This window comes from Melospiza georgiana, chromosome 1 (assembly GCF_028018845.1).
Source record: "Melospiza georgiana isolate bMelGeo1 chromosome 1, bMelGeo1.pri, whole genome shotgun sequence".
NCBI lineage: Eukaryota > Metazoa > Chordata > Aves > Passeriformes > Passerellidae > Melospiza > Melospiza georgiana.
Window position 1 is genome coordinate 119,478,921 of NC_080430.1, and position 27,481 is coordinate 119,506,401.

Sequence of the window (27,481 nt, forward strand, 5' to 3'; positions counted from 1 at the left end):
CTTTGCTGGTGCAGTGCTGTGCATCGTAACAATTTCATTCATATCCCCTTTTAAAATGAACGATCTGTGAAGACAGAATATTTTACTTTAGGTAGTACATCTTGTACTACATGGAGGTTTGCAAAAGTAAAAGCCTAGGAGTTGTACTTAGGAATCACTAGTGAACTGCAGATCTTTATATTAATTTTGAATAATGTCCTAAGAATGTCAGAAGTACCACTTTTTTTATCTCACCTGATGAGAACTGGCTTATGTTTCCTCGTGGTGGGGGGGGTGTGATTAAAAAGACTCACTACTTTCCAATATTCAGAGGAGTTTCTGTATTTCACTGCTGAATTAAATGCTTTTTTTTTTTAATTACCGAAATACCTGTCAAGATCAAATAACAGAAAAATGTAGTATGTTAAAATAATAATTAAAAAATTAAAGCAATAGTTGTGAATCTGTGAGAAAAGTATAAGCATAAGCTGGAAAAAATAACACAGACAATCATTCAATATTAAAATAGATATATTCCTTTTTATTGTGCCCTTGAAATACAAAATTCCTTTAAGATGTTAGATTACTAAAATAATGAATTTTCTATTTTCTTGCTCAGGAGTATCTTAGTTGATCTAGGAGCTTGAAGAATGGATATTAACTGTTAAAGTAGAACCTAGCCATTGTTCATCTATATACAAGTTGTGAGTTTGCAAAATTAAGAGCACTTCACAATCTCTTGAATGACCATTCAATAATGACAAAATAAAAGATCATGTAAAATTCTACAAGAAAAATTCACAGACCAGTAATTATTCATAAAAATAGTAATGCCAAAAATAGTCACATGCAGCTGGCTTAAAAGCATAAAGAACAACTCTTACATGGTTTTATATTATTAATTAGGACATATTGACAGATATGAAAATCTAATTTGCAAACAGGTACAGATATACTAGATGGTTTCCTAAATAATGGAACATTTTAAAAAGTTTACAATAGCATCTAGCAGTACTAAGTGCCAGCATGAAAATGGAGAACATTCAATCTGTAAATTAAAATAAGAAGAATAATTAAAAAAACTATGTTTTAGCATTCACATTAGTTCATGATAAATTACCTTTCTTCTTGGGTGCTATAAAGGGCCAGAGTGACTTAATAAAACTATTTTTTTAAATGAGAAAAAAGGTGCTTATATATTTTTTAATAGCAGAAGATAGTATTGATACAGTCATAGACACCAACAACTCACAGTCAGAGGCTGGTAGTGACCAGCCGAGCCACATGTCAGACTGATGGGTGAGTGCACCAATTCCTCAGGGAACAGTAGAGGAATTCAGGGGTACCCATGTGCTCCTCCTGCCTGATCCTGCACTGCCAGGTCTGTGGGTGCCCCCAGAAGGCACGGCTGGGCTGGCAGGGCAGAGCCCCCTGCCGAAGTGGAGAGGTGGGAGAGGGAAGCGCAGGTCTGCCTCCTCCCACCCTGCCCCGCAGCCCCACTGAACGCTGGCAAAGGGCGCTGCTCTTCCTGCCTAGATGGCTTTGCCTCTTCGTGCCCCAGTGACAGACACTCAGAGCTGCACAGTCCTGGGTCCTGCAGCCAAGGAGGTCACCAAAAAGGGTCTTGTACCCTATGCAATGAAACATGCTCTTCTTGGCACAGCACCCTGCAGCTGGCTTGGCTCCAGCTGGGACTTTTGGGGATGCTACTCCCTGTTGTGCTGTCTCAGCTTATTGACCAGGAATACCAACACCATGGGCCTTTCAGTCCTGCTCCATGGAGACTGAGTCACTCTGGTCAGACCAGCTGCTGCCCCTCAGTATGTCCCCTCCTCAGTGGCTGAATACATGGACCAGAAGGGCTTAACCTCCCTGTCCAGCTCCAGCTCTCACGGCCTTACATGGGATGAGGATTTCTTCCTCAGCAGCTGAGGTGTGCCAAGGTAGTGATGCATTGCTTACCAGCCAAACCAATCGGCCAGGAGCCTGGGTTACCAGGGACACAATTCCAGGCCAGGCTGGGCAGACCCTGCCTTGCATTTGATTATTTTGGTTCTTGAGCAAAAAGAGCAAGCATTTTTAACCCAGCAGAATGCTGGTCTCTTGTGTGGTGCTCTCTAACTCTGATGTAAGGTCTCCAAGCAGCTTCATAAAGGTTTCATCCAACTCCTAGAAAAGACTCTGACCCTTTTCTCTCTTTTTATTTTTTTTAAATGGAGCATACCATACAGATTTAATTTGCTACTTTGGAGACAATCTAGTTCTTCTTTTAATTTCAGAATAGATACCATACAAATTGATCAGCAATTAATCTGAAACTACTAATTATTTGCATGTACTTTTGGCACAGTCCTATTATACCCTATCAAATTATGCAGCAGCCAGTGATACTCTAACTCAAAATCCTAAAAATAGAATACAATTATAAAAAAGAGGCTTCTGTTTAAAACAAATACCCACTGGTTTTTTTGCAGTTGCTTCAGGTTTGTTTTAAAGTTGGATGCCAAAAAGGATTCATCATAATTGCAGCATGAGACATTTTACAGCTTACATATAAGCAATAATGGAATACAATCAACAGTGTAATGATATCAACATTCCCTCTCTCAATAAACCAGGCTCTAATGTCCAAAGTGGATTGTGAGCTACAGCTGAGTACAGAATAGCTTCTACAGAGTAACCACAGGAGTAAGTAACCTGAGTACAAGAATGTCTCCATAAAAACCAATTTTACTTTGTGGCACAAAACAATAATCAGCTTTTGCTGTTGATTAAATGTGGAAGTAAAGTTAAAGCATTTAATCAACTGCAAAGTCCATTTAATGTAAGTGTACTCCTAATTTGTAGACATTATTGATACTATATATGAAGAGAAAATGTTTATATGATATATCTCAAAAAACCACTATTTCATTCATGGAGGACTTGGAATGTGGCTATACCAACCTCTGAAAGTCTTTCTACTGATGATGACACTTATTTAGGGTATGTGCTTTACACAAATAACTGAACAGGCTTCTACAAAAATAACAATAAGTAATTCTTAGTATGTAGGTAGTAGTTTTCATCCATAGGCCATCAAGTGCCACAGAGATTAGTAGAATTTCTGATTTTGAAAGACGTACTCTGCCACATCCCAAAGAGAGTTGTTTTTTTAGGAAGACAAGGCAAGGCCCACAGATGTGGCTATTCTCCCATTACAATTATCATCTTGGCAAACTGAGACTGGACAGCCACGGGAATCCTCATCAATCTCTGAAGTGATGGCTGGGAAGAGAGACAGAGTCTAAACTCTCAGATTTTGTGCACTAGGAAATTAATTTTCCAAACAAGAGCTGGGCACCCAGTGAAGCAGGTTGGGCAGCCAGTATAAACTTCTGTGGCTGCCCAGGGTTTTCACTTGCTCAAATTTTGGCCCCAGGGAAGAGCCTGTTTTCCAATTTGCAGATGGACAGGTCTGTTTCCAAACACAGGTCACACTACTCTGCCTAACAACTTAGGCAAGGTAAAACAATGTTAAAAAGCATTTTTAGATACCAGACTTGCCCTTGAAACCGTCTCCCTCTTTTGCCTTTTTGGAGAAATGAACAAACATAAGAAACGGTCAAAACAAATGCATGAACATGTTACTAAGAAACAGTGAGAGAAAGAGAAGCTAATTTTCGAAGTGAAAATTTCAAATGGGCTTCTATATTTTCCCCCTGAAGAACATGCTTTTTTGGGGGGGCTCAAGAGCCAAAATAGATAATTTAGGCTTGATCGAGAGCCTATTAAAATCAACAGAACTTCTCTTCTGATGTTAAAATGATTGCAGGAAAGAAATCACATGTTTTAAATTTTTAAACTGCACCAAAAAAAAAAGGGAAAAGGAGCAAGAAAGCAAAGCATTCACCATCAGTACATAAACCTGAAGTTAGAAAAGTGTTTTCAGTAAGACATTCTTGCAAATCATCCTCCACCACCCCACACTTCCATCACATCTCCCAAATAAAGGGCTCAAGGCCATGAAAGAAATAAAGTAACTATAAAGTTAGGATAATAATCACAAGAAGCTCCCCCTTTCTTGTTGTTATGCTTCTATGAGCAGATGCTGATATTCATGTAAGTGGCCTGGATTCATGCTCCCTGTAAATCCTGCTCATCTCACAACCAAGAGTATGGGGATGCACCTTGTAGCGATGCTGGGCTCTTTACTTGGCCAGACTCTGGTCACATCATCTCACTTCTCACAACTCAAGCAGGACAAATTGAGGCTGCACGTCCCTGCATCTGGTCTTTACCTCCAGCCCAACAGCTTTTCTCCTTAGAAACAAAGAGGAAGGAGGTAAAAGCAAAGAGGGAAAAGCAAACGTGTCCAAAAATATAAAGCTGAGTGATGAAACAGAGCAAACATGGAGATTAGTGGAAGGCATATAGGCAGCTGCTCAATTTCTTTAGGACCTTAGTTTGTAACGAAAGGCAATATCAACGTCTGGCAGGAGGATACCAAGGCCCATGCGACTGTTATCAAGTCTGACAGCTTTGTTTTCTGCTAGTTCTACATCAAAATGAGACAATAGTATGAAAAGAAACATCTTCATCTCATTCATCGCGAGGAACCTCCCTGGACACATGCTGATCCCAGAGCCAAAGGGCATTAGGAAATACTTCAGTTTTCTTCCTGCCTTGTAGAATGTGGTTTTCTTCTTGCCATTCTCTATGTATCGATCGAACTTATACTCCTGAAAATGAAAGAGAAAGAGAGAGACAGCGTGATATCTAACAAGGCAGTTACATGAGCTGCTTTCTTTGCACAATGGTAACGCGTCTGAAACCCAGAAAATAAGATAAAGAGGAAGACAAGGAGCTGACAGCTTCTTCTTTTTAGTTGGTTCCCTCAAGTTTCATTAACTCACATTACCTTCCCTGCAAAGAGCACTCTTTAAATCCACTTATTTAGCTTAGTCTTTTTACATCAAGCTCCTTCAACTTCCTCATCTCATCCACTGAGTGTCTGGCCTATATTGATTGTAATTAGATTTTGACCGCTTTGTAGCAGGGACAATGAACCTTAGTGGAAGGACAATTTTCTTGTAAAGCATCATACACACTCAGTGTGGTACATACATCATGAATAAGGATAATCTGCAAAATTCTGAAAATGCCTATGAATAAATTAGTGCATTGCACCAATTTTGCTCTTGCAAGCCAGAGCAAAATCCATCCTTCTTTTGCACCGAATGGTGCAGATTATTCGAAAACTCCAGCACTTTGCAGTCAGTTTTCCTTTCAGTTGGAGATGGTTGCTGCTTAATTTTTCACATTTTACCTTCAAATATTTTGCTGCAGAAGCTGTGAGCAAGGCAGGACAATGCCAGTGACTGACCATTACAAAGAGGGTGTTTTCAAGTAAGGCTTGAGGTCACACTTGTAACCTACATTCCATAAATTGAACATATTTCTGACTATTTTTGAGTAGCAGGATCCCTGTTTAGAGATAATTTGTGTTTTTGAATGAAGGAGATCTGGCATCCTCACTCAGTCAATGGCAAATTAACCACTTACAAAACCCTCCTGCATGCTTTGAATAAAAATGACAGGCACTTCTTGCTTATGGTCACTCATTAGCATTTGTCCTGCTTTGCATACATCTGCTATAGCAGCAGCCATTTGGAGCTGGCTGGGAACAAGTCAGTCAGACAGAAACCGACCTCAACTGATTAAAAAAACCCACACCACCATTAAAAATACACTGATACTGATCTACCCATTAGATTAAAGGCTCTGAAAATCATGCACTCCAGGTCTTGCTGTTGAGAAACAAATGTCAGGGGAGGTGGTGAGTGAGAAAGGGAACGAATACTAGGTGCACTGGAGGGGATGTACCTTTGGGTGCTGAAGAGCAAGAGCTTATTTCACTAAATGACAGAGGCCTGGATTTTCCACAAATATAAAGGTGATTCTATGTCTGCTTCCACTGACAGGTAATTCTTTTCAGTCTCTTTGAACATCCCAGCCAAAAGGAAGCAAGCCTTTTTTTTTTTTTTTTTTTTTTTTTTTCTGCCAGGAAGTTATTGCTTCATTTGGAGCAGCACAGTAACAAAAATGAAAGCCCAGCATATCATAAGATTTACTTCCTGAATTCTAAATCCTGCTGGTCTAAAAAAGCACTGCTAAATATGAACTGCAATAGCTTAAAAACCCAACCCAGAGCTCTTCTCAAATGTTTTTACAAGGTGCACTTCTGGTATCTGGAGGAATTAAGCACTGTGTGATTGAATGCACAGACACACTGGGTCAAACCTTATGCTTTCTTTGTCATATTAAGATCTTTCTGAGACTTGCAATTGCTTTTAACAAAAATAAATTGCTGTCTAAGTAAGAGGGGAAACAGAAAACAAGTGTGAGACAGGAATGCAGCCAATGACAGTGACATCAAACTCAGTGCTGCTGAAGTCCCTTGGGTTGAGTAGTGTTTCCTTAAAAACTGGTTCACTGACTAATAAAGACCAATTTTTATAAATGAAGGAATTTTCAGCCATGCACAAGGTCTCCTGAAAGAGACATGGTGGCTGACAGCAAGGAAAAGGTGAGGACACTGAGCAAAAGCAGGCAATGAAGTTCTGTGTGGATGAGCTGCTACAAATATTATGAAAACTGAGCAATCTCCTGCGATTGATCTAAGTCTCCTTCTGTCACATACTGTATTTAGCTTTGTTTGGGAAGTCACCATAGAGGGTTTCCTGCAGGGTTTCCTGATTCTTACTCTATGGGTTTTGCAGAGTTCATTTACTGAGCTCTATAACTAGCTGAGATAGAATTTAGGGTTTCACTTGTACACTTTATAGAAAACTGACTAATTTATTTAGGCCTTAATGGGTGGAGAAAGAGGTCAGAAATATATGCTTACACACTTACACAATATGGTGCCCAAGCACAAGATAGCTTGAACTTAAATTTATGTATCCAGGAGAAAAAGCATTGCTACAAAATTATCTCATCAAGCTGCCTGTTTTCCCAGGAAAAGTTTTCCCTAAATACATGACAAGCTCAAGACTGCACCTTTCAAAAAATTCATTCTCCATCTCTATCTGATCCTCAGTAGTTATTGTTGAAAGCACACTGCATATTTTAAGAACCAAACAGAACAGTGATTTCCCCACTTTTCGAGAGGGGCCCATGTGCTGAAATCAATGTACTGCAATGTGTGGATTGCTCATTCACTATCAAAAAGATAAAATATATGAACTAAAGCTGTACTGTGAAAGCTGAGCAGAGCTGATACTAAGCAGATATATTCAAGCAATGGAAATATGGTAATATATTCTGGCAATTATTGGATAAGGGAGGAGATCAGTTTCCACACTGATGCTTTTGGTCTAGGACCTAAACAAACAGATGGACTTTTGACAAATCAATAACGTTCTCCAAAATAAAGTGTTAAGGATAAAATAAAAAAAAAAGCAGCTTATTTGTTAGCTGTTATCTATCCTTTTTAAGGATAAAAATATTAATCAACTATTTGCCAATAGATGAATTATTTTTAAAACCCTGATTTTCTCTGCAGGCTTTATCTTCATTTTTGGGTGGGGACAGCCAGCAGAGCTCCCCGGAATGTAATTTTCATTCTCGTGGCTCCAGTGTTCATCCCAGTGACTATACCTTACTCCTGCTGACTCCAACATGCTCCACACCTCCTCTCACTGAGGCTGGCAGAGCTCCTACACAACGAAAAGCTGTCCTGCACCAACGAGGCACTTGAATCTCATCTTTTCTTTGCAAGCTCTCATCTTTAAATTCCTGAAAGGGAGAGCTTCGTGGAGCAACGTCTCTAACACGGGCTTTCTATAAACATGTAAAAAATCCAGTTCCTTTCTTCTTTGGCTCAAATGCCAAAGATGGAAATCAGCATGGCTGGGAGACAGCCATTTGCTTAGGAAAACAGGGGTGAGGAATGGATGAGGTACAAGCTCTTGCCTCTCAGGCAGACGAGCCATTTAACAGCATCAGGGTGCACCCTTGCTCTTTCTTGCTCTTCCTCTGTGGCACCCTGGGCTGGGGACAGCAATCTGGGGAGCAACCTAGCCCAGAGGAGGACTAGTCAATTTGCATGCAGGTGGTTGAACTTCTGAAGCTGTATTACAGCTGAGGCAGGGTGGATTAATTTTGAGTCTTTGATATTCATTAACTTGAGCGTCAGAGAAAAATACAAGGAGATGACACAATTACCCTCCGAGCTTCGCTGCAGAGCAGCAGCTTTACAGTCTCAAGTTCACAACACTCTAATTGATCAAGAAGGGGTGAATCCCTATGAAGGGAGGTGAAAAAGCATAAGGCTCAAGCAAGACACTGCTATTATAGGGCTTCAGAGAGTCAATGATGCTTTGCGGGCACTTAGCTAAATGGCCCACATTATTTGCTATTTAAACCACCTTCTATTATTCAGCCCTCCTTGGGTATCAAATGATCCACTGCCAAACAAAGCCCACATTTAGCCTAAAGTTTATGGTAGTCAATGTGCAATTGTCAATTCCTTTGAAAGCAGTCGCAGTCAGTCTCATCACCATATTTCTCTCTTCAGGCCATGAATCCTTTGACCTGCAGGGCCCTAGAAAATACATCTGAAACTAGGAAGATTTGTTCCACAAGAAGGAACAGCAGTAAAAAAAAAAAAACAAAACAAAACAAAAAAAAAACCCCAAAACAACCGCAGATCACAAAAGGCTTGGCTGCTTCGATGTGCCTGGAGTAGGAAGAGTAGCACCAGCTGAATGTTTACCTTAGGATCTTCATAGACCTCAGGGTCCATGTGCAAAATCTGCGGGTAAAGGGCTATCCAGTCTCCTTTCCTCAAAACGACTTCTTGATTCCCTTCAAGCTTGAGAACAAAATCCTCTTGGCTGATGCGGATGTTCATAGAGGACGAGCACATTCTTAAACTCTCGTTTAAGGCACTCTCTGCGATTAAACAAAAGGGGGGAGGGGGGAAGCATCAGAAATATGGGAGATGACTGGAAGTTATACATGGCTACGGCTGCTGATTCTCCAGGAGTTTAGTAGGGCAGGCTAAAGGGAAAAAAAAAAAAAAAGGGAAAAAACCACACAAGCAAAACAAAACATAAAGAAGAGACCAGGAGGAGGCAATGCACAAGCCCGTGGGGTTGGGCTGGGGCAGTCAGGGATGCTGAACCTCCCGAAGTGATTCTCCCTGATGGTGATGAGAAATCCTGATGGTTGTAAGAAGCACTAGGTTTTGGGTGGAAAGTCATTATTCAGGCATCGTGTTGAAAACAACGCAATCAAAAGACATGAACGCTTTATGCATTTACATATATTTTGATGGTTGCAAACAAGTACCAGTGAAAATATCCATGGAGCTGTTTAGCTTGCTTTTTGAAAGTTGTTGGATTTAATGATAGGACTATACATTAGAAATCATTCTGCTTGTTAATTCTGTAGTCATTCTGAGAATTTTTAAATGCATTTTCTTTTCAATGCACTATGCTGCCAAATTATAGTGTCTGTTGTGGTCAGAGTGAATGAAAGCAATTCATTATTTGCCTAGTAATTTTAAGAGAGAAAGACACTTCTAATTGGCCTAGAGGAAACAAAACATAGTCCTTTCAGGTTTGGGGAAAGCAAGATTTCTGTCTCCAGCATCACATCCTGGAAGGCTCCAGAAGCTGAATGTCCTTGCTTTCCCAGTGGCCTTCACCTTTTGCTCCTAGCACGACAGATTTTATGGCTAATTTCCGGCAATTTATCCTGGCAGTTTGAGGAGGAATTCCTTTGGGAATAATATGCATAATTTGCATAAATCATTCTGATAGCATGTACATCAGCATGTAGCTCCTGTCTAGGGCTGCATCTCTCACTTTGTAATCAAAACTGACTATTTTTCCACCAGTGTGTATGGGCACTGTTATATGTGACTTGATTCCTTCTAATCATTAGTGTGAAAAATAGCCTAAAATAGGGTTTCATTTGCATGTAATAATCCATTTGTGTCTGCCTTTATGTTTTGTGATATCAAATAAGCCTTCTCTTAGTGTTCACCAAGGCACTGCAATTGCTACACCCAAAAGGTTAGTTTATTAGAGACAGTAGCTACCCAGTGTAGATGTTTCTGAAAAAAATAATAACAAACGTTCTTTCACTAAAAATTAAATCTGGTGCAGCATGCATAGCAAATAAAGTGGCCCTGGATGCTTTCTTGCAGGAGGTTTTTCCTTAAGCATGCATTTGTCTAAAGAAATGAGGCTGCGGTCAGCTTTGTGTGGCCAGTGCCGTGATTCAATGTGACGTACAGTGAGTCTGTGCATATTCTTTTGGACTGCCTTCGTTACTATAATCAGGCAGAGTCAAATCGGCTTGTTGGTGACGAAGCCAGAAAAGAACCCTGGTTCCAGAAGATGGCCTCTACTGCGGATAGCCACAAGGCACCTGACACGATAGATTTCAACTGGCAGCGCTCTGGCAACAAAACTTTACGCGGTACAAAGGAAGGGCCCAGCCTCGGCTCCAGACGGCCTTCAACCTGCAGAAAATGAAACTGGTAGCTTTGTACCAGTCCACCATTTGGAAATGGTGGTGACATACGTGGAGACAGCAGAAATCAAACGAGGAAGAGAAAAGGAGGGGAAAAAAAAAAAGAAGAGAAATAATTATAAAGTGTCACGGCAAAATAGCAGCACGTTTAACCACCCAAGCAATGCGGTCACATCCTATCGGCGGACATCCTCCCAGAAAGCGCGGCAGTCCCTGCCTGCTGCCGGATCTCAAATGACAATTGGGCAGCATATCTTATGCAGAAGTTAATCACAATAATGGAGCACAAAGTGTGGCTTAGCGGTCAGATCGTAAATGACAAATCTGTTTTACCTTCCAGTACCAGTTATGTGTGGAAGGCGAGCTTGGCGCTCGCTCTGAGCGATCATGCCGATAATCATTAGATGACAAAAGTAATGAGTCACATTATGATCAACAAAGGAGAATGGAGCTTATATGGCTTTGCAGGCTCACATTAAAAAAATAGACAGTCAGCTTTCCACAAATGCCAGAGCTATACATTGAGAGGAATGACAACTGCACAATAAAACTGCAGCCTTTACTTGCAGTTGTCATAGTTCAGCAGACACCAGCCATCGCCGCTGACAGACCAGCTGGGTAGCTTGGGAGGCCTTCCATTCTGCACCGTGAGGTACAGTAAATTATCCAGCACGGTAGAGCAACATCTGTTTCTGTGCTTGTGCCGAACAAACAAGGCAATTTAAAGCATACCAAGGGATAACCAAGCAGCAAATGAACATGACCCTCATTTTTTTCCCCCCTTCTTACACACATGAGATGCTAAACTTCACTGTGCAAGTGCTACATAAAGAAGCCAGGCTGTTGTTTGATAAGGTGTTGTCAGAGAGATTTTACATCTTTTCTAGAGAGAGAAGGAGGGGGGAAGACAGAGATATATCTCATAGTATTGTTATTCTTAGAATCCTCCCACTTCTCTCTTCATTTCTCTTATACTAAAGCTAGCACTCAGCTTCCAATTCATTCTAGACTTTTTTTTTTTAAAAACTGTTTCAATATACTTATAAATATTCAGTCTTTAAACCCTAATTTGCTATACTTAGTTCACATGCCTTCAAGCATTTGTCTTCCAATTTCCACTGAATAAATGCGTACTAATGAGAAATAGAGCAAGCTGCTGAGGCAAAGCTGGGTGACTTGAGCCTGGCCTGCCACCAGCTTGTGATAGGCAGGCAAATTGAGTTAAAATGAAAAGTCTTGTCAGCTGAAATACAACATGGTAGCCAAACAGCAAGCTGTCAATCATCCAGCCAAAACAAGGGACTGCAGGTAATAAAAGGTCATTGAGAATCATAAGTGCATTTGGCTTTCGTAGGCAAGTTAATTTTAATTAAACATGATCTCTATCTGTAAATGTTTTATAAAACTTATTGTGCAGTAATGGATTGTTAATTTTACACTAACACAGAGCAGGTAATAGGGTGCAATAATTATTAGAGTGTATTGTAGGAAAATAGCTATTGAGTATGCAAATATTTGGGGGGGTCATTTACCCACGGGCATCACGGTGTGCCAACACAAACGATAATCTGAAACAAGTACATTTGCATCTTACCCAGAACTAAATGTACTGCCCAGCCCATTCCAGAAAAATATATTTATTCCTTTTAATTCAACCACTGATTTTAATGCTTAGCATTTGTGTTACGACTACACATTCTGTATTAGCTCCTTTTGGGTCCCTACCCTTTCTTGTGTACAAAACAATTTTTCAAGCTGTGCTCTTTTTGCAGGAATATCTGGGATTCAGCAATGACCTGGGGCAAGAATACTTCACCATATAAATGAATGGACTAATATTAAACAAACGAACTGACTAAACATGCCTAGCATTAAACATGCACTAAGTACATCTCTGCTTTATCCTTGGCATTTCCATTATAACCAGTTTAACTGACAGACCATTTTCATGTGTCCTTTACCATATTAGAGCTCTGTTGTGAGCCATAATATCTAATAATGTATGTTACTCTGTGCACACGAATACATTTGGATTTTGGGATTGTATTGTGTTATGCAGACAATACAAAGGGTGCTGCCCCAGAAATGCCATTAGAAGAAGATGATCCTATCACGGCCAAAATTTGCTAGTTTGATTTTGGGTTGAGTGTGTTCTGCATTTTGGTTTAGTTTGTTTGGCTGTTTTTTGGGTTGTTTGGTTTTTTTTTTGTTTTTTTTTTTTTTTAATAAAATAATAACGTACCCGAGCTTAGAATTTAGGAGTAAATCAGGCCATGTTGTTCCCTAGACCCAACAATCTGACCATGATAACAATGCTCTTCCAGAGAAAGACTTATAGCAATTTGTGCTTCTTCTCCATATAGCATGACAGTTCAAAAAGACTCTTGTTATAGTAGACCAAAAAGAGGACGGAGAATCAGAGCGCTTAAAACAGGAGAATGAGATGACAAGGTGATGAACATGCAAGCATCCCACCTGGTCTGCCTCATCTGAGAGCAGGGACACAATCCCAGTTTCCTACGCTCCGGGTTGGCACAGAGGGAACGGAAAGAGGAAAAGCTCAGTCTTGGAGGTTTGGGGTCAGTGGCCTTCCTGCAAGAGGGGAGGTCTTGGCGTGCAAGAAGTGCAATTTGGGACCTTTGTCCCTCCTACACATTTATTAACAAAACATCCCTTTCCCTTTCCACTGAAGCATGACTTTAATTCTCTTATGGTACAGATTTTTTCTATATTATTATTTTATGGGACAGTATCCAGCCCTTTATGACTTAAGTGCCAGAAGAATTGAAGTCTAGCTTCTGTTCATATCACATTATGTTTAACATGATTATGAAATTTAACAAAAGTGTTACAAGAATACTACAAAGTAGGATGTGGCACTTCCCTCTCAACACATAAATCAAATGCTACCAAGGTACTTCAAGATTTCAAGAAGCAGAGGAATGACACAGTTAATGTTTTTAAACTGTTCATACTGTTTTGCACCAGATGGTTTTAGTGAACTACATGGTTTTATTTTCCTTATTGCTACACTTTTGGGGAGCCTTATTTTTCCCCTTTTTTTTCCCATTGGCCATTCCCATCTCAGTCTATAAATATAAACTAAGTTCTCTTGATCTTCTTGATGCTCGGTAACTTATTTATTGGTGTATGCTAGCTCTGATCTGAAGTAGTTTTACTTGTGCTCCTTAGAAGTCCATTAAATGCTTAGAAAGTCATGTTACTCACCAGAATTGTCATGCAACACCTCCTCTACTTCAAAAACATTCTCCATTGGTTAGAGATAAATCTGCATCAAAACAGCTATGACTCTGGATGTAACCAACTTTGTAGACTCGCGATATGTAAGATTAATATTAATGCTCTAACACAAAGGAAATGGACTCATATTTGTACTAATCAAATCAAGGTTGCACACAGATCCTCGAAATGTGCCACATTGCATGATCTTGGAGAACAGCAGCTATTACAAGGATCCAAACCAAGCACAGAATGCACTGCTCCACCATCATCCCAAACACAGCTTTGTTTGAGAGTAGAGCATCAGTTCAGGTCATGAGCTACCAAGACCTATGGACAGGAGCTTGTTTTGAATATGGGATTGGTTTTGATATTTAAAGACAGTGGATTATTGAACCTTTAATCTTTTGTTCAGCTGTTGTCTGCCCTTGTAACACTACTTGTGGAGATTCACAGATGATTAAAAGTTAGGTACCTACCTGCTATGCCATCTTTCATCCCTTGGGCTATTTTCACCATTTCTCTTGCCAGTGTCCATGCACTACCAAATGAAGGGAAACCAAGAGCTGATGCTCTGAAGGTCTATACAGCTCCTGATTCAAACAACTTCCAATGACCACTGGCAAGGGTCTCCCTCTGAACCCTAGATCCAGAACCAGAAGATGTGTAGCTCCCTTAAAGCTCCCTCTTTTGAATAAAGTACTAAAAACACTGTTTCTCCTCTGCAAATTTTATCTTCTTATATTTCATTTGGAGTCATTGCCCAACAGAAGCCTGCTTTAGAAGCCTTTTTTGTTTTGTTAAAGAGAGAAAGAAAGAAATTGCTCGCAGATAAAATACATTTGCAGTTTAAATATACAATCCCACTTTAATTTCAGAAAAGGGTCTTTCTTGGCAGGACCATACAGAAGTATTTGAAATGCATTAACACTTCGGCAGATGCTCAGAATCAAACAACTTATTAGGCATCAACTTTTTTTCAAATAATTGCAAAGCTTCGATTTAGCCTTTTGCATACCTTGCATAGTTAATTACCTAGGCTTTAATGTTTACATGCAATGAGAGTATCTACAGCTATAAACTACATAATTTATAATTGATGTAAATGGGTGTTATTATGTCAATTAGGCAGCTGTGTCCTCCACCTTCTCAGTAAACAGAAATGAGTGATAAACCGAGTTTGCCGGGAGAGCCCCTCTCCTCTTCCTAACAGATAAAAATAAATTACCTAGGTAGACCAGGTTGTCCAATTGTTCTCTGGTGAGGTGGATGTTATATGTGGGCCCTCTCTCTTGACCTGTTGACTGCAGCAAATGGTCAATCTCGTCACGCACCGCTGCAAGAGCTTCTGGGTGCCGCAGAAGATAATACATGGCCCAGAATGTAGCTGGAATCGTGTTTCCCACAGAGGCCCACAGGAAGGCAAAATGATGTGCTGGGAGAAAATAAGTGAAAAGGAAGATTAATAGCGTTTATTACACTGATTAGATTTGCAGTGTGCTAATTAAAAGATGTTAGGACACAGACCCAGCCAAGGATCAGTGAATGCTAATGAGGACCAATAGGCTTCTGAAGTCTAATTTTCTGCTTAATGAGAATAGTTTGAAATGTAATGTCGGGGGGGGTGGGGGGAATAAGGGGAGGAAATGCAGCTCAGTTATAATCTTTCTCATTATCACCATTAAGTATCTTGTTTTACCACCTCAGCACAAAAAAAAAAAATCAATTATCATAGAGGGTTGTTTCAGAGTAAAACATTTTATCATTAGCCAATTAGAAAGAACATAAAAAAATTTCAAGGTCGCCATTTTGCCTTTTTATTTCAAAGGTCTATAGTAAATTATTTTATTTTAGACAAGCAATCACTCATAAGTTTCCTACCTGCTTTGTCATAATCTCCAAGCAGCTCATATTTCTCAAATATATCTTGTCTGGCTTGGACCACTTTTGACCCTCCCAGCCATTTTGTCATGTTCTGAAGTAAAAAATGATGTATAAGCTCCTTCCGAACCTTCTTGGTAGCTCCTAGCAACTCAATTGGTATGTTTGCAGCTAAATAGGGAAAGCTGGCATCAAACTTGATAAATTTGTCTCTGATTTCACTAATAACTTTGTGGCCATCTGCAGCAGGAACTCTTCCATATAGTGTTACAAAACTGGCTTCAAACATTACAGAGCAGCAGAATTTGTACATTTTTTCTGTTTCCCAATCTGTTGCTTGTGAGCATTTCCATTCAAATATATCCTGGAGATTTTTCATCATGTGGTCAGAAATGATATCCAAAGGCTTGCCTTGTAGATACTGGTAGATTCTGTGCAGGTTTTCCTTGAGTTCAGGGAATTTTCCTTTTGACAAGGCTGGGTAGTCAAAAGTTTTGGATGCCATTTTATTTGCAAATTCATGAAATTCAAGTTGCTTGCTATTTCGGATGACATAGACATATTGAAATGGGTCCATGATAAAGGTAATATATCTACCTGAATAGAAGAACAGAAAATAATTAGAGACACGTGCACTTTTATAATCTGGTGACACTTCCGGAAGCAATAACTAAAAATAAGCTAAAGCCTGTGAAAAAATCATGCAGGAAAAACAAACAAACAAACAAACAAACAAAACCCCAAAAAAACCCAAAGCAAAGATATGTGAATAAATCTGCAAAGAAAAAGAAATTATGAAACAAATATTATTTAGATTGTCTTTGTCAGGATGCAGATTCCACCAGTGTGCAATCCACACTTTGCAGGCTCTTCAAAAATCCTTGTGAAGCCATTTTCATGTAGACAGATCTACTGTTTGTGCCAACAGTTGTGTGTGATCTCTTCAAATGTGGTGCTCTGAAATAAATAATTTTCTACTCAGGTTTAATTCATGAGAATACAGTGTGGAGTCATAGCAACATTTGGAAACTGTAGGTTTTCACTAGCAGAAAGCAAAAAACACACACATTTCACCTGCACAGAGGAAAGTGAATGACAGGGGCTGGAGTGGAAAACATGCCACCTAGGCAGCTTTTTCCAAGCAGATGACAGAGGAACTCATAATCTGCCAGCTGCAGCTTTAACTGCACGCTGCAAACCCCCAACATTTAAAGTTTTTCCTCACATCTGGCTCATTTTCCCTGAAGCTTTTCTAACTCTTTGTTAAGAATGTGCTTAGTATCCATAACATGACTACCTTAGTTTATGAATGTGAAGTCACGGCCTGTGAGGTAGCAGGCACCATTTTTAGGGCAGGCTCCACTGTGGGACACACACTGTCCCAGTGCTAGGATCCATTGTGTCAGAGTGCACCACCAACTTCCTACCCTTGCCAGGGTCCTTAATGAGATGACACAGTGATACCTTCAGCTCCTTGTACAGAGGGATAGGATTGCATCAAGTTAAATGCTTTTTCAAATTGTCCCTGCCAAAGAAGTCCTGAAATTTCTCCCCAAACTTAAAGACAGCTGCTGCAAAAAAGCATTTGGAGGAACTACCATGAATCAAAATGCTAACACTCCCAAAGCTCAATTAAATCTTAGACAACCATCTTTATAGATGGTTCTAAATTTAGAGTTCCTGATTCTTACCTTGAATTAAGAGGTGCATTAGGGAAAAAGGGTGCCTATTAAAATGTACACTTTCCCTGTGAAATATCCCAGTCACAAACTCAGGGAAAGAGCAAAGCTTCCAGCACTTACAGTCTAATTCTGTCTCACTAAAGGGACAAATCTCCTTTGATTTTAATGGGAACACTACATGCTTAACTGCGGACCAAATTTGGCTCTGTGACAGATGTCCAGAGATAAAGTAGTCACTACCACTAAAAATGTCAAGTATCCATGGTTACTATATAGTGATATCTGAATTATCATAGTTATTTCATATTCTGATTTGTATACACACACAGTGCCCTATGGTATCTGGGTACACTCTGGACTTCCTCTACAATTGCCAGCTGCCATAATTCCCCTCCCTATTACATCAATTGCAATCCCAGTGAACTAGTAAGGAAATGTAAAGGACATATCAAGACAGAATTTGAACCCTTTTTCTTTTTTGTCAACAGTATGTGAACATATTTAAGATACTCATGGATTTTGTTTTACTGTAACATAATCAACCATAGCTGTAAATTTAATTTTAAAGTATATTGAGAAACCAGCATGAAAGAGAGATCCTGAATTCTCAGTCCCCTTTTTAGACCTTCTATGACTACAGAGGCTAACAGGAATTTTTAGTCTTGACTTGACTTTAGTCTTGCAGGATCTTTTTTAAGAGCCCTAGAATTACCCTCTCTTTTTAGCTTTCACCTATTTCATGCTCTTTATTGAGGCTACCATCTTTGTGATCAAAGCTTGGAAAGAATGTCCAGTGGAGCAATTTTTAATAAATAGATTTGGAGTGTTATTAACCCTAAAGATGAAAGCTGGCTTCTTAACTTTGCATTTACAGGGTAAACAATTTAAGTTAAGATTTTTAATTAATATTAATTTAAACCATCTGTCCACCATCTGCTTATTTCTGATGCAAAATATGAGTTTCTTTGTGATCTTTAATCAGACACTTAGCAAACGCACATCAATTCTTATCATTTTTAAAGTAAGAAAATGATTTTCAGCAAATGAGTTTTCAGACAAACAATTTTAGTAATAATTTTAAATCAAAACTAACTCACCACTAGCACATACTTTGAAAAAAAAAAGTCCCTGAGAAAAAGAATATTACAGATCCTGATTTTATTATTCTCATCAGGTTCCTGGTAGCAAAAAGTAAGTATGTAACAAAATATAATTCATTTTGTAGAATCAATTCAGGCACCAGACCACATCACTTCAAGTCAACAACATATATAAACACATAAACCAAAATAATAAAAATATTTCTTGTTGCTACATTTAGTAACGGTCTAGATAATCAGAAAAGTGGAACCCCCCTATAACAAAGGCAGTTTGTTTATGTATGCCATCGAGAATCTAATTTTAGATCTCTTAATTAGAAAAGTACTAAAACCTAGGGCTAATTATTGGCAGTTAGAAAGTTGTGAGAGTGGGTCTGGGAGCCTTTAACAATTACAGTCATCCTTGCACACAGATGCCCTACATGGCTACACAGCTTACCCCAGTCTCATCCATACAGGAACAGATTGCTAATTACAAAATTGTGCCCCAACACCTCCTCTACACCCTGAACAGCAAACATCCGAAGTGGAACAAACTTTCTCACCTCAAGTTATGATTTTAAATTTTTAAAGTGTCAATCTGGTCCTTAGTTTTGCTTTTAAAATCCTATCCTTGTCCCCAGTGAGGTTTCTTCCCACTGATCGTCCCTGGTGGTGTCAGAGACAAATAAATTAAAACCTTTCATAATGTTTTCAGTTATTATTTGGTATTTCAAAATGCAGTTTCCCCCTCTACTCCCATATCGCTCCACTGCAGCTAATGCCAAGACAATCTTTGGGAAGTAACCTTTTCTGAAATCAATTCAAAATCTTGATACTCATGAGTTTCTATCAGAGTACTAAAAAAGGTAATGCCAAATCAGCCAAAAATGAAGGCACACTACTATTTTCACAAATGATGTAGCCTTAAATATTGAAGATATTCATAGAGAAACCACTAGAGAATGAGCCTTTCCCCGTTAGTTTGTAAAAAACTCCTTCAACACCAAAAACTAAGTAGGCATGTACATATAGAAATGTCATACTCCAATTCACAACAGTTTAAGTCACTGAGCTATTTTATTTAATACAGTAAAAACAAGCCAAAACAAGAGATGTATCCTTCTTTCTGCAAAAAGCCCTCTGATTTTTTATTTTTAATGGCTACAGAGAATTAATACTTCACGATCCAGTTCTTCAGTCTGCATTACACCCATGCTGCAAATAGCCAGGTTATCTCCATTTAGTTTCTACGATCTCCTAGAAATAGAAGATTGATGTGGAAAATATGAAAATTGTCAACATTGGTAAATCTGAGCACAGAAGCCAGTTTTTGTATGATAGTTAAGAAATTACTCTAATAATGCATTCTGGACCTTTTTAATGCTAATGATGAAAGACAAGCATTTCAGATGGCATCTAATGATGGATGTTATTTCAGTAATGCTTGGAGCAGGCTTCAGCCTGGTAAGGAGTTAATGAAAATTACCTTTTCCCTATGAGAGAAAAATGTGATATGCTACTCTAGGTGTATCATGCTTTAAAGAAAAGAATGACTTAGCAGCAGTATTCAAACCGGCAAATGTGCTTAGTCAAAACCACAAAAATTATTTTATTAAAGGTGAGCTAGTCTCAGAGAGAATGTTGCAGGGTTCGTTACCACTCCTATGAACTTGAGAGGAAAAGGACACAAAGTTTAATCCAAAGAAACAATGACAAAACTGTTTCAAGCTCTTTAAGTTCTTACCTAGCCGTCTGCCTATGCTGCTGACCCTTAGCAAGCAGAGGGGCTTGGGAAGTATGATCATCTCAGTGCCACAGACTCTCTCTCTCTCTCTTCCCCCTCCTTATTATTTCCTTTTCTGATATTTTCTTTTTTTTTTTCCCCCAAGACTATTGCATTTACGTAATCGTCCTCTTATTAGGGAGATTCTGCTGAACTGCTGACAATGATGTACAGTGGTGCTGCGCTGGCATGACGTTTGGGGAAAACGATTCTGCTGCACCACCACACAAAACCAATTAGAGAACTATTTTCTGCGACAGGTCAGGAATTTACATTGTTTCTCATAGAAAGATGTGCTTTTTAATTTCTTTATTAAGATGACATCCATGTCCCTTGCGACTTTTAGGGATGACAATCATTTGCTCATCACATGGGAAAGTACAATCAGCAAAATCGCATTACCAGTACGGGGCAACGCCAGAAACTCCAAGCATCATTCCGCATTTTCCAAATGAACTAGTTTGAGAACCAATAATTATAAAAATATATATTGATAGAATTTTTTGACAGGACCTTTAGACATCCACCAGGGGGGTAAAGTAATGATAGTCCACATACAGCTGGCTACGCTATGTTTGCCGAGCACAGAAACATCATCTTTGTCAAATCAGTAAGACAGAGAGAAATCCTGTATGCCTTCGGATCAGGACACGAGAGGAGACACTAACTAGCTTAGGTTTCCTCCATGACTTGAGGATGACAAACTATTTCTCTTTAGTGAAGTCCTGATGGTCAGCACTTTTATACCAAAAAAGAGAACTTAAACTGGTGTCTCTGTTATGATGAATTCACAAAATCAAACATTTCCCTGCACAAGACTGGAATTATATCCAGAACTAACTTCATTTACCTCAGTCTTTATCAAGGGAGGCTTGGCTCAAAACACTTGAACATAGGGGATTATCTGAGATGGAATTTGGTTTATCCTGGAAATAGAAATTTCTGAAACTAAATTACACTCATAATTGGTTTAACACAAACTTCTAAACATAGTCTTTCATAAAATAACAAAGAGGCAAAAGAAATAAATATTTGACTAAACACTTTTAAGATTCTGAAGTATGACTGTATCCAGCTTAATGAATGTACTAGTATCTGAATTATAGCCATTAATTGGTATTTGTAAGAAGCCAAAACTGTATTACAGTGTGAATTCAAATTAACAATAAAAAAGACTGTATTTCAACAAGAGTTGATGTTGTACTGTGCCAAACTCACTTTCAAGTTGCAAAAGATCTGATTATACCAATTTTCAAAAAAAGAATCCTGAATGAAATTTTTAAAAATACATATTTAATACAATAAAAATTCTCTTCCAAAGGAACAAAAGGACAGATTTTGTAAAAGGAGGAAAATTTTTATTAATTAAACACACAGGTTGCAATTAAATTAATTGACTTTTTTTTAAAAAAAATATTTTCATTCCAAAATATTGCTTCTATGGAAATATAAACCTAATGCTACTACCCTAGGAAAAAAAAAAGCAAACTTTATACTTTACACTGAATATTTTTGTTTCAAACTCTCTAAAACTACAGGAATAACTAAAAATTATATATATAGACTGAAGCTGATAATTTGAACAAGGATATTAGCATGTAAAGGTGCAGAAGATGATTATAACCAGCTATATTAATAAGAGCTTGCCTCTCTGAACACAAGAAAATACTGGATTTTATACTGACTTTAGTAAAAAGTAGATCTCTATAGATAGATCTAAATTTATATATTTAACTTTCATTCAGGATTTTAGTTTTATTCTATGTTCTTCTTCCACAGCTAAGTGCCTATGTGAAATCACTCAAATGTTTGTATTCAATCTGGCTTAGTAATACAGTTATAAATACAGGAAACAGCAAGGTTATATCATACTTTATTATATTGTTATTTTCAGCAAGCATGATCAGAGTAAGAGGCTGGCAACGGGAAGTTGCTGTGTTCCAGTCCCGATTGTATCACTGAGTCAATGTGTCATTCATTCCCTTGTGTTCCTGTCAACCAGTTGTAAAATGTGTGAGAACAAATTCTGCACTTTTTTTCTTAAGTGTTTTCTAAATTTAATCTGATATTTCTCTGTGCAGTGTCAAGATGATGGTAGTTCTCCTTTCTTTAGGAAAAAACCCACCAATACATAATTTAATGTGCTGGCAAAATCTATGTTCATACAGTACATACCTACAAAATCTGTCAAAATACATATATACTTAGAGATGTAAATAAATCCACACATTGATAGTGATATTTTATAGATAACTATTATGCTTACAATATATGCAAATTTGAGGGATTTTTATGGGTCTATGCTAGAGAAAAGTGTTTTGGGTTAAGGAAGATTCTAAACTAAACATTTGGATTAGTATTTAACTTCACTGATGGAAAAAAGTCAAGATACATACTAAAATATTTCTCACCAGCAATATGTACAGTGAAAATATCTCCAAATTTCTTTTGCTGATCCAGTAAGAATTTGTAAGCATCTTTTCTAAATATCAGAGCTTTCCCAAGGTAAGGAATCCAGCCATTTATTAGTGGGGGCTCTCCAGTCTTTCTGTTAAAAGCAGAAAAAAACATAAACAGGAGTTAACTTTGGCATGAGAGCAACTCATCTTTATATCTATTTATATATTACACTTAGACCCACCATTTACATCTATAATTCCTGCAATGTATAATATGTTGTACAGAAAGTTCTTCAGATATGATGGCAGGTTAAATCTAATCACACCTCTGAGCACTGAAGGCTCCATGTGGTGATTAGGAAAAATAAGTGAGAGAAATTGAGATGCATTTAACTACAGGTCGTCCAGTTATTACCATCAAGTTATGAACACAGAAAAATGACATTCAGTAGAAAAGCTCCCAGCAAAGAGTCATCTCATTTTCAATATTTGGTGTGTCAGAGGAAGATGTATTGGAAGGCAATTATGACAGATTTAGGTAAATAGGACGCCGACACACCACACAAAACAAGTATCCTTACAGATAACATTTTAGTAATTTCAGCTTACTAGCACAGAGAACAGCCATTCTAACTAAATAACTTTAAAATACAGGATAATAATACAGGCTGAACATTAACTGTAAAAAAAATCTTAGTCTCTTTATATTTATAGTCGAAGATAGAAATGTATCTGGACAGTTTAAGAAGAATGTACAGGTATTGATGTTTGCATCCCAGTTCAAAAAAGCAGCCATGGTGCGTTAGTTATCTTTACAGAATAGTGTAAAATACCTTTTAAGAATCTACTAAATTACATTTTTCTTTAAAAGGAAAGAAAGGTTCCCACACTGTTCTACTCCTGACTGCAAGTAAATATCTTTCCTTCACGCTGGTCTTTAGTTGCTTGAGTCTGATTTAAAACAAAGAAACATAAAGCGTGCTTGTTCTGGAAGGGATTAAAACAAATATTCACAAACAACTCTGCTACTACATCCCATCTGTGAAGGTGACTTATACTACATGCAGAACAACTCATTCTGATTAAACACAAGATATTTACTAGCTTGGATCTAATCAAAGATCAAGGGATCACAAGCTTTACTACTATCATACACAGCATGGATTTTTATGTAGCTGGATTAACCCTATCATAGTCACATTCTCCCTTGAACTGCTGTAACACACACAAAAAAAATTAAAATAACTATGGTATGCTTTGAATTTTACTTTCATAATTAAAACTTTTTGGGCAGAAAAATACAAGCCGGAGATTTGCCCACTTACTTAAAAGAAGTTATTATAAATTTAATTTACAGATAAACAGATGTGGCTAAACCAAGCTGCATATTTTGATCTCTGTTTAACTGACTACTAACTTCAAATTTAAGTTTCCAAGAACATCCTTTGTCCTCTGGAAAACCATTACATCTTCTTATCTGACAGTCTTACAGTCAACAGTTTGCTGTGCCTTTTTCATTTCCTTAAGTTTTGTGGCTTTGGCATTTTGTTTGGTTGTTTTGTAGTGTGTTTTTTATATTGAGGAGAAGGTGAAGCTCCTCTTTCTTCAATACCTCCCGGAAACCACTGCATTAATCATCCCCTTGTGGTCAAATAACAACATTATTTACTCAAATGGTCCAGAAAACTTTGTAATGTTTAATTTTGTATTAAGTGAATAAAAGCAAAGAACTAATCTGAGATTACATGAGAGGGATCACTAGCCCTGGAAGCATAGCAGCCAACTTGATACCCTCAATTATCCCTTCCAAGCCTGTAAAGAATCTGGATGATTTATCCATTTTTTTCCCCCCAGACTATTAAGTCCTGAGAGTGTCCGCCTTTCACTTCCCTGGCTGGAGACTACGTCCTGTAAGTAGCATCCTGACAAATATTTAAATAGGCTTTTTGTCATCTTCTAATTGAATGCATCTAATTTCACCCTCCATGTTCTGTCATTTGGTCAGAAGCTGTATTCTTCACGAGCTCTCCGCTGGGTAAAAAGAAGGCAGCTCAGAAATCCAGGGGAAAATTAACTTAATGCTCCAAGTCTTCGGGATCACATCAGGGAGACATTTTGCTATTGCAAAGACGTGAGGGTCATCGTTCACTTCAGACATGTTTAGCTCAGCAGCAATAAGCTTAACACTGTTAAACACTGTGTCAAAGCTACGTGGCTTTCAGAGAAAAATATAACACCAGTTCAACTTGCGACCCACAGCAGACTGATAACAGAAATGTGTCTTCATTTCTAGCTTTCTGTCTCTTTGGGAGATGGAGGTCATCTCCACGCCTTATCAATGTCTGCTAACACACAGCACAGAGAAGAGCGGCCGCTCGTATTTCAGTGCCTCCCCAAATCCAGCGCCTTTCTGCACAAACCTTCAGGCAGAGCACTGCAGCCAACCCCATTTCCTGAGGGACTCTCACCCGCATCCTGGGTATCTCCAGAAGTCTTCATCAACTTTGGATGCTAAACAGAACCATTAACAAAACCCACAGAAACTTTTACTGCTTAATTAATTTGCTCATGAACTTTAACTCTGGACTCACGCTTCACAGAAGTTGTAAAATTTGATAATTAGGAAATATTACAAGCATTAGAGTTATATTTTACTCATGGCAAATATTTTGTTGTACCAAATGCAGAATATATCTAAGATATATAATAGAGCACTATGAAGTGTTTTGATGGAAATTTAGGACTGCAACTTTTTAATTTAAGCATTCAGAATGTTTTAGAGATTACATTTTTTTCATGTCTAGTCTAACTGCTTAAATTCTAATGCATTTAACAAACCTCACGATATTACCAGGTCTTTTCACTCCACATATTGGTCTGGTTTTGCTTATATAGAGGAATATCTTTACTTGTCTGAGAAGCCTCTGTGAAGTCAGTAAGACTTAACAAACAAATTTCTCACATATGTGAGTGAATTTTACAAATAAAGCATCAGCAACATGTCCAATGCAATCTATAAGTAGACAGATCAGTTACAAAGTGGAGGGAGAGCAACACAGTTGTATCATCCATCATTGTTAAATGGATAATTTCAAATGGCATTATGCAAAAATCAGCTGGCTACAAATGCAGCCCATAAATAGAACAAACAGATTTTGATAACTAATTTTTCGTTGCTTTCACAGAGAAAAGATACTTTCTTGTTAGCAAGTAATAGAGTTGCAACATCTACTACACCAAAAAAGCAAAGTTTTGGAGTTTGTTTACAGTTTCCTTATGGGAATATTTTTCAGCTCACCTAAAACACAGAAGGCAGTAACTCGGGTGTGATTATTTAGCTACTGAGGTAAGGCAATACTAAAAAATGTGGATGCTGTATCTGTCTCACTTATGCCAAGCAGCAGTGATGCAATAAAGCAGGAGAAAAATGAGCTTCAACATAAGTATTTCGGAAAATGTTCAATAAAAAAAAATAAGTTCCACGTATGTAAACATTATGCTTTTATGTAGTGAAAAGGAATTATTTTGGAAATCCCAGTAAAGTCTTTTGTAAAGGTCTCTGTACACAACATCTTTTCTTCTTTTTTAGTTATAAAGAAAATACCCTGAAGATTCACAAGCAAACAGACTTTGCCAACATGATCTCTCACAGAAATATTATTGCTTTATAAAAGCACACAAGACTATTCTTTTCTTGGTTACACCATTTCAACATCATTGCAGTGTGAGGCATTGAACCCGTGTAAATGAGAGGAGAATCTTTCTCATCTCACTGGTTATTTGTATTCCAAAGGAGCAGATGCCTTTCAAATTATGCAAAAACCCACAGCGCATCTTGTACTATAGCAGATGAACAGGTTAATTTTTCTTTTTGCACATAATAAATCATAAGTGCTTTAACACCCATAGTCGCATTTCATGAACATAAACCTTCTGTTTAATAATGTCTGTTTACAACTAGAATCAGACATACAGTAATCTTTTGCCTGGGATAAACATTAATCCAGATCTGTCTAGAAAAATTATACAATTCATTACCATAAGTAATCTCTATTGTGCCCCATGCTTAACCTTCATCTTTTTTTCCTGTCCTATAATCTTGCAAATCCACTGGTGGTGTATGATTGGCATCTGGTGTTAAGGCAGCCCTCACTGCACACAGTGCAGCTGAAGCAGCCCGACAGGAACACGTCACTCTGCAGGGTAACGCCGCTTCAGCTGACCGCTTTTCGCAACAACTTCCACCAAAGGCAGAGAAAAACCCTCCAGACCAGGAGAAAAAGGTCTAACAATAATATAAAATCACCCCTCTTTTGCCACAGAGGAGTCATTTTCACTTTCCAAACCTTGCTACCATTCACAAAAGTTTAAGTCCGTGCTCTGAATTTTCCATAGTATCTTTGGACAAACCATCATAATACCATGTCCAAGCTGGAACACACCATGTCAGGGGACTTTAAGGAATGGAAATGGATTGGTACAGAGTAGAACAAAAGCTATTATGAACATGTCAAAGCAGTTAGAGATTATTCACAGGCTCGATCACAATATTTAAGCAACAAGACATGACAGACAGTGTCTTTCCAGGGGCTTATGAACACTCTAACTGTGAGGAAAAGAATGAGGCCAAAGGCTTCAACCCCAAGAAAGGTAATCCCCAGAAATGTGGTGTCTGGAATGTCTTCTTGTATTATGAGAGAGAGAACACAGGAAACTTAGGACAGGAGGAAGCCAGTGAGTCTTTCTATTTTTTTTTTAATTTAGCAATTTTCCCCTAGACCTACTTATAGGTGTTCTACATCTATGAGGACAGAAAATAAATTTTTCTTGCAAATATTTGGCCACAATGACATTTTTGACATTTATAAAATTATGCATGTGTTAAAACCTCACCCAAATTATCTCACT

At 38.2% G+C, this 27,481-nt stretch overlaps 1 protein-coding gene across 2 annotated transcripts in view; it reads right to left on the minus strand.

Moving 5' to 3' along the window:
- Positions 1–3,955: 3,955 nt before the first annotated feature.
- LOC131083210 (cytochrome P450 7B1) overlaps positions 3,956–27,481 on the minus strand; it is a 121,303-nt gene continuing 97,777 nt past the window's right edge. Inside the window, exons 2-6 of one of the 2 annotated variants that reach the window (XM_058023650.1) lie at positions 22,571–22,722; positions 15,628–16,224; positions 14,975–15,181; positions 8,738–8,916; positions 3,956–4,700 (exon numbers count right to left, since the gene is read on the minus strand). In XM_058023650.1, the coding sequence (XP_057879633.1) occupies positions 4,413–4,700; positions 8,738–8,916; positions 14,975–15,181; positions 15,628–16,204 (1,251 nt within the window). In that variant the 5' untranslated portion in view covers positions 16,205–16,224; positions 22,571–22,722 and the 3' untranslated portion in view covers positions 3,956–4,412. Of the gene's footprint in view, positions 4,701–8,737; positions 8,917–14,974; positions 15,182–15,627; positions 16,225–22,570; positions 22,723–27,481 lie in introns of those variants that run through there. The other variant, XM_058023641.1, reaches the window with a different exon arrangement.